This window comes from Morone saxatilis, unplaced genomic scaffold (genome assembly GCF_004916995.1).
Source record: "Morone saxatilis isolate NCDOM2014 unplaced genomic scaffold, NCSU_SB_2.0 Contig20, whole genome shotgun sequence".
NCBI classification, from domain to species: Eukaryota; Metazoa; Chordata; class Actinopteri; family Moronidae; genus Morone; species Morone saxatilis.
The window spans coordinates 8,726,476-8,736,679 of record NW_023339763.1 but is presented as its reverse complement, the minus strand read 5'-3'; the positions used below and the strand labels follow the sequence as shown (position 1 = coordinate 8,736,679).

The 10,204-nt window shown below is 39.2% G+C and overlaps 1 protein-coding gene across 3 annotated transcripts in view; it reads right to left on the bottom strand.

The window, feature by feature from the left end:
• Window positions 1-10,204, bottom strand: part of gabrg2 (gamma-aminobutyric acid type A receptor subunit gamma2) — a 50,053-nt gene that overhangs the window by 18,800 nt on the left and 21,049 nt on the right. For all 3 annotated transcript variants that reach the window (XM_035667324.1, XM_035667325.1, XM_035667326.1), the window contains exon 6: window positions 9,205-9,342. In XM_035667324.1, coding sequence (XP_035523217.1) covers window positions 9,205-9,342 — 138 coding nt within the window. The remainder of the gene's footprint in view (window positions 1-9,204; window positions 9,343-10,204) is intronic.

Below are 10,204 nucleotides of genomic sequence, written 5' to 3'. Positions count from 1 at the left end.
AGAAGAAAGGCTGTTGACTGCACCAAAGATAATAGTAATAATGGAAGTAGTAGTAAGTAAAAACATTTTTATTAGAACCAACATCAACTACTTAAGTTTGACCTTTCAGTGCTTTATACTGTTACAGTGAGAATGATGTTTCAAAATGACGGCTACACCAAGTCAAGAAGAACACAAACGTCCAAAAAGTGTATCTCTGGCAGCTTTGACCTGTTTTTGTATTGGCTGAACATCCTCCTCCTTTTTATATCTCTTCCTTTTTTTTTAATCCTTGCATCTCTCCACCCCATGACCTCCATCTTTGCCTACCGGCATCAGAAGAGAAAAAACAGGAACTAACAACACCCTTACTTATTTACGTCTACTTGCTTCCCCCAACTTCCTCCCTCTTACAAATTAGATGACTTTAATTTTGTAGTCAATGTATTTCAGTGTCCTAGTTTATCGCCCCGAAACTCATGTTGCAATTGCAGTTGTGCTGAGGAGAGGTTTGGTGTCATTAAAGTGGGTAAAACAATATACATTATGAGGACATTTATATTCAAGGTAGAAGAGGTTATGGAAGTAAGTTGCAAGAGTGGAGCAATGGGCTGCATATTATTCTATTTCTCGACCTTCACCCACTATCTTAAATCCATATTCCTGTATGCTTCATGGTCGGCCCTCCAAAAAAAGACATCTATACACAACGCTGAGAGAACTGACAGTCTAACATAACACAAAGAAATCTATTTCTCTAAATCTGTGCTCGTCTGCTTTGCACCACAGGCGCTCTTTTATATGCAGGTGGTGGTCGATGGGGAGGAAAACAAGAGCCTTATTTTCCCAAAGCAATCTCTTCTCCTATGGCCTATCACCATTCCCTGTTTTCAGGTTTTAATTACTAGCTTATTAGACTGTCAACTGAGAACGGCAGAGAGAGAGAGAGAGAGAGAGTGAGAGCGAGAGAGAGAGAGAGAGAGAACATAAGGGGGGAGGGGGACTGTAAAAAGTAGGACACAGGAATACACCGGGCGCAAAATAAAAATCATCCCTTTTGCGAGAGTGAGCAGGAAAGAAAGGGTAAGGGTGGGGGGTGTATAGAGCAGACACTTGTACATGTGAATACTAAATACTGTTAGTGTATAGGGTGGGTTAGGATGTGTATGTGTGGAGGATGGAGAGAAGTGTAAATTGGTATTTAACTTCACAAAAGGAGGATTCTGGCTGAGTCAGAGCATTTTCCTCCCACTCCTGCCCATCACAACTATCACCCAGAAGCAAGAGGGGGGAAACGCACAGAGAGAGAGAGAGAGAGGTGGGGGCTGGTGGGGGGATTAGAGGAAGCAGCTATTATAGAAACAGAGCAACCACTGCTAATGCATTGTTTCAGCACTTCTTAACCTTTTTTCCTTTAGCAAAGACGGCGTGATCGTCATCTGATAAAGAGCTGCGAGGTATTATTTCTGTGATTAAATGACTGTTTTCATGCAGAGAATAAAGTCATGGATAACCTGTGGTGCACCAATTGTGTAGTATTTCAATTAGTCTACATATGCCTGATATAATATTTACCTAAAATAAAGGTATTTTCAACAAACTTATTAAGAGGGGCAGCTTCACCTCTACAGTGTGCGAATTTACTGCATTGTATTTTATCATTCACAACAGAGCATCACTAACATGACTGCCCCAGATGGTTTGCTGCACAGAACCACTGTACCAGCCACAGGTTCCACTGTACTAGCGGCCCGGATTATCACGTGATTTTGTGATCTAGCGAGTCCAGCTGCCTTACAAGGTTAGAGAATCACTGAAACATGTTATACAAACATGACAGGAAACCTATGATAGAAGCATAAAGTAATATTTGAACATTTTCCTGCATCCTGTATCTGCATCTGTATTCCCCAATCTCATATTGAATCTTTCTCACATTTTTTGTGAATTATTCTGAGGATGAAGTGTTACTCATCAGGGCAATTTATGCATTGGAAACTGGAATAATTTCATGCAATATGCTTGAGCTTTCACAGATGTTTTATTTGATCAGGGATATAATGTCTCAGTAACAATAAAAAAACTATTGGCATTTCGGTTTTATTGCTTTTTGTCTCCCTCCATCTTTTCTTGATTAAACCAGGCAGGTGGTGACAAGCGTCCTTGTCTGTTTTTTGTTTTTTTTCTCAAGGAATTTGATAATATTTTCCCTTTAATTTGCTTTCTGCTACTGAACGCATATGTGATGTGACGGTTACCACACCACTGCTGGGGGATTTCACACAAACCTCCTGACACCAAGACAATATTGCCACATGCCAGCCCCACCTCTCTTTTAAGTGGATTTTCTTAAAGGAACAGCATCTCTATTTGCTAGTGCAATAATAACACAACACAGCCTTAATTAGAGAGTGTCAGTACATACTCAAAATTCAAATGTTACCTGAGGACCCAATGACAATGATGACAAATTATTTTTTCCTACAAAGACCCCTCTTTAAGATATAGGAACCCAAATGTGATATCAGAAAGAAGTGGGGAGAAAAGGACAAACCACTCTTCGTAACGGAATGGCCCGTGGCATAACATTACAAGGAATCCATCTCTGGGGCTTATTCTGATGTGATTCTTCACCTTCTATTATTTGCTGCAGCAGAACTATATCTATTCTAGTTGTGTGTGAGAGTGTAGGAGTGTAGTTAACAATTAAATTATGGTCTAGGTCCCCATTCGCGGGATGGAGGGCCTAAAGATAGAGCAACGATGCACTCTGCCATGCTATAAGGGGAATCCTTTGGCTTGTCAGAGAGTGACTGTGCTTAGCATGAGTGTGTTTATATATACAGCGTGCATGGGTGTTTGTTTCGTTGACTGTTTCCTCTCGCTGGGTCACTTCCTTTCACCCACAATGCCTCCAGATTCGCCCCATCAAAGAATCATCTGCAAACTGTGGCGCTCCGTAATCGGGAGAGGGCCACTGATGTGTCCCTGGGCTTTCTCCACTCAAACTGAATCACACAGGCGGGCGCACACAGACAACAGGGCTGCACGCCATGGCTTTTGGAAGGTCACTCTAAGAATAGCTTTCAATACATAAGGAAAAAGAAAAAAACGACCAGATCCAGTGGAGAGAACGCACAGAAATGTGCATGCACGCAAATGGACACATTGGAACATGCATTAATTCATGGACATGGGCAAAGACCAGAGCACTCTGAAATCTGTCAGACACGTACAGATATATACCACTGGCTGATGCACATAGCGTACATTTGTGCTCAGCTAAAAGGACAGCAAATGAACCACCTCATGTGATGCAGGAACCATCCCATGATTCACTGCTGACCGAAGTGAGGCTAGTTGCAAAACAAGAGAGAAAGACTGCAAATGGTATCGACCCTTTATGCTCCAACGCAAAAGCTTCTTGCCCATCTAAGTGATACTTTTTGAAAGCTCATTTATTTCACTAATGTGCTGGGAAGATGGTCAACAGCTGCAGAGCGATCCCTGCGATAGTATTTTATAGTTCATGTAAACGCACCACACTGGCTACATTAATGAGTGGCTTTAGACAAAAAGACCTCTTTCTTAATAAAATAAATCACCCATCCATTTCTGTTCTCTCCTCAAAATATATCTTATTTTACCTCCTCTCTAAGCATCAAACACATGTATCCATAATGCATTAATGTGACCACACCACTGTTGCTGGATGCAAACTGTTGACCACTGATGTTTTAGGTACAGACAACACCTAGTACCTGTTTAGGTACTAAATAACAGATTTTGTCAGGCTCTGAAAGTGTACATAACACAGTGCATACATTACTTTACAAGCTACACTACTAAACTCATTTCAAATTTTCTGTTTGTTTGCTTGCAAAGTTTATATAATGTTACTTACATTGCTACTAGAGCGACAAATCCATTCATTCGAATTTGGATTTTATAGCGATGCAAAAAATATCTGAATTAGAAAATCAAGATTTAAACTACGAATGCCAAGGATATACAGCTTCTAAGGACTCTGTAAAACAAGCCCTAACTCACTCAACTACACGGAATGTGTAGGATAATTTTCCCATAATATCCCATCTGAAAAGAAGAACCCCCAGTCATAAAACATCTCAGATGCGGTGGTGTTTCACAAGATAAAGTGTCTTTGGAGTTTATTTTTAAAGAAAAAAAATCAGGTGTGAATCAGAGATTTTATTTTTAAGTCATATCGCCCAGCCTTAATTCTTACCATGACATAATCTACAAAATATAGCCTCAGATACAGTAAATCCATACATCCGCTCATCCATGCACTTTGCCTCTGTAAACTGCCAACATGGACACTGTTGCAGGACCAATAAAATGCCACAACTACCACCCCTTTTTCCATTTTCATCCTCTTCACTCTTCTCTATCATTTACCTGCTTTCTCATTCTTTTCTCTTTGTCCTTGTCTGCACTCTGATGTTCAACCCTGAACTCCAGTCAGGCAGATAGGTGAGAACACAGCTCCCAGCATCAAGCTTGACCCAACCATTGAGGGGTTAACTTTGAGGTTAACAGCAATGTTAGCTGTGTACATAGTGCCTTAGCTGTCCTACATTCAAATCCCCTGTATCTCTTTTATCTCCTCTCTATTATGTCCAATGATGTCCTTTCAAGGGGCCTTGCTTGTTTTTTTAAATTATTATTATTTTTCTATTCGCTAGGCAAATATGTGAGTGTGTGCGTCTGTGTTTGTAAATGCAGGTATAGGCTTCCAGGCAGTACAGGCCGCCCTGATGTGAAGCGACATGTTAAGAGACCAAGCCTTTGGACACTGGCGGAGGGAGGGAAGAGAAACCAAATAAAACAGACATAGCCTTTGTAAATAAAAGCTACATCACAACTGCATCAGAGCAGCAGATGGCAGGTCACCGCCCCGGCCACCTTTTAATTACAATATCACTTAATCGTTCTTCAATCATGCATCACTTTTTTTATCATCTTTTTTTTATTAAAAAATAATAAAACCCACTCCACATTAATGTGGGAGAGTAGTGGTGTGACAAGTTGAGCCTGGGAGAGGTTGGCTTGTCTCATAGAATGAGAGGGAATCTCTTCCTCTGACTGTTTGCTACAGTCATCATTGTCTGGATCAGGCCAATTCACCTGCCTGCCTGTCTGCTTAGCTTACCATTATATGTCCCTCTGTTGCCTCATCTGACCCGTTTCAACTCAGTTTAGCTGATGGTGATGCAGCAGAGGGCTTGAACCGAAATGCTATAAAAAGGTTTTTATTTTTTTAAAGAGTAACTGTAGCTAACTACAACCTTAAGGGCAGGACAAAGACTTAGAACCCTTTAGCTGGCAGGGACTCAGTATCTTGCTTTTGGATGCTAAAATAGATGCTAAAATGAGAGCTTGAGCCCTGGGTCGTCTAGGCAAAGGACAGTCTCCCTACTCAGTACTCCATGGTCCACAGGCCCTCTCACTCACACTCTAGGTCAGGAACAATTATTATACTGTTTGTATGTCTTTCGTTCTCGTCATTTTTAATATGTTTCTATACATATGAATGCATATTTGACTATTTGATTGGACAAAATCGTGAAGTATGTAAAAGCCAAATGTTGTTGTTTCTTCAATTTTACTGAATTAGATTTTTTGTGAATTTGCTTCAAAAAAATTAAATGCATTTTTGTCAATAAGAATGTAGCTTGAAAGCAACGTTAGCTGAATGTTACTGTCATTAAAGTGAATTTATTATGTCGGTGATCAAAGAAGTAAAACATCTAAGTCAGTAGTACAACTGTTTATTATTAGAATGTTTGTCTACACTTAGAATGCACAAAAGGAGCTGACAGTGATAGAGCATATTAAGGAATATTTCTACATTTCAAGCACACCTTTCAGGAGCACTACCCGCTGCATGGCAAGTACTTGAGATGACTGGGTAATTATAAGGCCCTAACTGGCTGCTTTTTGAGACAGATGTTGTGTTCATGAATCTTGAAGCAGGTCAGATACCCAAACTGACTGCAAAATGAGACACGAGGTCTCTCAGCCACAGTCAAGGTTCTCTGCTCTGACAAGAGACCAGATGGCCGTTTGTGGAAATAACAAACCAGATCAGAGAGAGAGAGCGAGTCAGAGGACACTGCAAATTCTCCACAACAGCTCATCCTCCTACGCAGATTGCCATTTCATGTTATCACTTGAAAAATGTTTTGATTAAAACAGAATGAGAATGTACAAGGTTTTATTTTTTTTATATCAACCGGCACCACCGCACTTCGAGCATTCGGCCCTGCGAACTCACATGTACCGTAGACACCAAAACCCCCTCTCTGCCTCTCTGTGTGTCTGGGTGTGCTGCGTTGCAGTGACACTCTGAACTGTTGAACTGTGGCGAATTACAGAACGACTGGGTGAATTCAGTTACTCCCATGGCTACGTTAGAGCGCATACAAGCGCATACAAGCGTGCGTACAATCTGTGTATTTCTGATAGAGCTTGGTTTGTTGGTCGCCGCTGAGAAGTGAGCCTCTGATTCTGTGTTTTTGACAGGATTATTTGTATTGAAATATTTAAAATAATAAAGTAAATTGCAGAGGCCAGTGCATTAGTTTTAATGTACTACAGCAAAATTATATGTACATTTGTAAAAGCTGAGGGTTCATGGTTTTTTTCTCAGTTTTGTTTATCACTATTATAGTGCGCTGGGTTACCCAACAGAGATACCAGCTATTACACTCAAAACACAATATTACCTCCAAGTTAATTGTTTATCAGAGAATTGTTCATCAGTTCCACAGCTACCAGCTGGCCATATATCCACATTTAAAGTTAGCTGAACCTTCACATACACACAAACTGTCTTCAAAACATATAAAACACCCTAAACAGTTTGAAGAAGTAACCAAAACTATATAAAGTTATTTCCCTTTCATACTTGCAGATTTAACTTGCAACAGTATGTGCTTCTCCCAAGACAGCTTGGTCTTTTATTGTGAAGGGCAAGCAGTATATTAAATGACATACTGAGCTGTAAATGATAGCAAGAATAATGACCCTCCTGCCACACGTCTGATGCAATGACTTTACTTCCAACAGCACTCCAGCCAACAGTATATTCTAAACAGATGGAGTACAGCCAGAAAACACCCATTCTCCCGATCAATACTTACATAGCAGATAGACTACAATTAATTGAATATTCCATAAAAAGGAGATTGAATTGAAGCTAAAAAAAAAAAGATTGCAACCTTCATGTTGGTGTTGCAGTAATTGGGAAACATACAGACAGCTTTCCTTCGTTTAATCATTACTTAAGTTGCAAGTTTAGGCAAATGACTGCTGCAATGACTTATTTCTGAGTTAAAAGTAATTTAACAGTAGGATTCATGAGGAGGATATTTTACTTTTACATATATACTAGACCCCTATTTTAGTCAGTTTCTCTGGATAATGCAGCTGATCTGATGAGAATAAACTCTGCGTTGGCCAAACTTAATCTCTGTGACAGGCTTCCTTTCATTCACACCACAGACAAGCATAAAGAACACAAACACTTCCTCCCAGAACATTGCAAACATTACTTACTGACATCCCATGAATATAAACATAAACTAACATAAGCATATGCAAGCAGACACAGTTGTAGCCCCTTAAATGTAAACACTGTCCAGGGAAAGCAGCTGTTTTTCCTCTAGCAAACATTCATATTCCTGCATCATTCTGAATGGAATCCTGCCAGCACATCATAAGAATACTGTGTGAATGATGCACAATTTCCTTCTATTTGTTATGTATAAGGCACTGCATTCTGTAAAATAATCCACCCTTGTTAGAGCACACCCTGCAGGACAGTTCACTCAGGTATAATAGCAGAGAATTGGGAATGAAATGTAGTTTTAAAGGCTTATAAAATGTATTATAACATGTATAACTAATAATTATTGTGTATTACTGTTTCTTAATCGTATTAATTAAGCAATTATTTTATTCATAGAATAGAAAGAAATATGAGGTTTGTTTTAACCATTTTAGGTGTAGTGTCAGTGTGGAGTTAATACATTAAGACGATACAGATATGTCAGGTGAGACAAAAGTACACTTAAAGGGGTACTCCACCCTAAAACATGTTTTTTGAGCTGTAAACTAAATTATATGACTATACTGTGATGAAACACATCAATGCTGGTGTTAAATAATTTACATTATGACCACATTTATGACAATCTGCATTTTGTGGGTTAATAATGGCTCAACACACCCTCTACTGCTTAAATCACCCTTTATGTTTTAAGTCCAATGCTGAGATAGAGTTGACCGTAGAGTTGACATTTTTCAAATGTATACTGACACATCATTCACAGGAGGTTATGCTAGTTTTTGCTAATCCTCTACTAGCACCAACGGACTGCACTGTTTACCTTGATCCCACACACTGACTGTCCCCCCACAGACACACTCACATACCGGAGAGTTAGCCTCTCTGAGCCGCTAGCTCAGCTACAACACAGGTTTTGTTCGCTGTTTCTGCTACGCTGCTGTTGTCAGTCTGTCAATCACTCCTATCGGTGTTAGGCCACACCCCTCAAGTCACTGTCCTTTGCAGGTTTCTGAGGCATTTTTTAAATTTGCTGAGAGGGAGGGAGCTAGCAAAACTGAAAGGTGTAGTTACACGTTAACTGATTTTCTTTTTATTTTAATTAATTTAATTTCAATTAAAAACTTTCTAACAAGCATCCGCCCAGAACGATTTTGGAGCAGCAGCCACATAATGGGTCATGTCCTCATTTCTCTAAAAGTTCACGTTGTAACCTCTAGCAACAAACCAGATCAGTCTACAGATCAGAAGTGACTGATAACAGATCAGACTTTTGAGAGAGTCAGGAAGAGACATTTACTTTATGTTATAATGTGCATGGTTCAGCCTGATAACCTACATCTGCCTACTTTTGTTTATGAAACTTCACCATATCATCAAATTAGGGTGTTGCTGTCGCACACTCCTGCCACTATCAGATTTATAATAACATGCCTAACATGAATGTGATGTCCTGCAACACCCATGGACTCACTAATCCGTTGCGTCCATCACATGTTGAAGTAATCACTTCTGACACACACACGACCATCCAGTGACACAACCAGGATGTCACAGGAAAAGAACATATATATTCAGGAAGCCTTCATCGAATAAGTAAGGCTTATTTGAACAAAGGATAGATTTTTTCTTACCTGAGACTGTCCTGACAATCTCAGAGGTGTTTCTCAGGCCAACGAAGGAGAACTGGTAGAGCCTCCAGGAGCGAATGTCCCCAACCTCAACTGAGCTCCTTTTCCACTTATACACAATCTCCTCCCTGGGGTAGCCATCTGAACAGGAAAGAGTGAAATGGAGCTTAGTTAATATGAGGAAAGGAGAATTTTGGTGCAAAACTCATACAATGTTTTGTATAAGACTAACATTCAACCCTTTTAGTAAATATCTTACTCCTTCAATAACCTCTATGATATAATAAAATGTGTTGGGACACTCAATATATAAAATAAAACTATAGAGCACAGTTTTATTTCACAGTAATCTACACCATCAAAGTCAGCTAGACATTAAAAGGAAATTGTTTCATGAAACAACCATTATATATATAATATATGTGTATGTATATCTATATATGTACATGTGTACATATATACAGTATATGTGTAATGTATAACAGACTCCTGCACAACATGTCGAGAAGCTATCCAGTCCATCTTGGGGGAGAAAACTTTTTTTGAAGCACTGACTTAAAAGCAAAAATTACAAAATTGATCCATGGCTGGCCTTGAGCTGGATTTTAGTAATTTTGTTACCTCAAGTGGATGCTCTCTGACAAGCAAATGCATTTTCCTAATCAAATCATACTTGTTAGTAGTGAATATATGTCTGGTATCCAAATTTGAAAAATAAAGAAAAGAACTCATTTAAAAGGTCCAGAGTGTAACGTTTAGAAGGATTTATTAGCAGAAATGGAATATAATATTTAGGGCTTCCCCCTAATAGTCTTTTTCTGTTCTGTCATTTAACAGGCGGCTGTTAAAAAAACATATATTTAAATAATTTAATTAATATCATAAATGTATTACGGCTAGTTGACTATTGGCTTTTTACTAATCACTACTAGGGACTGCCCTAATAATATTCATAGATATGGTTACATTGTTGTGTGATCATCTGAAAATAAGAATCATTGTG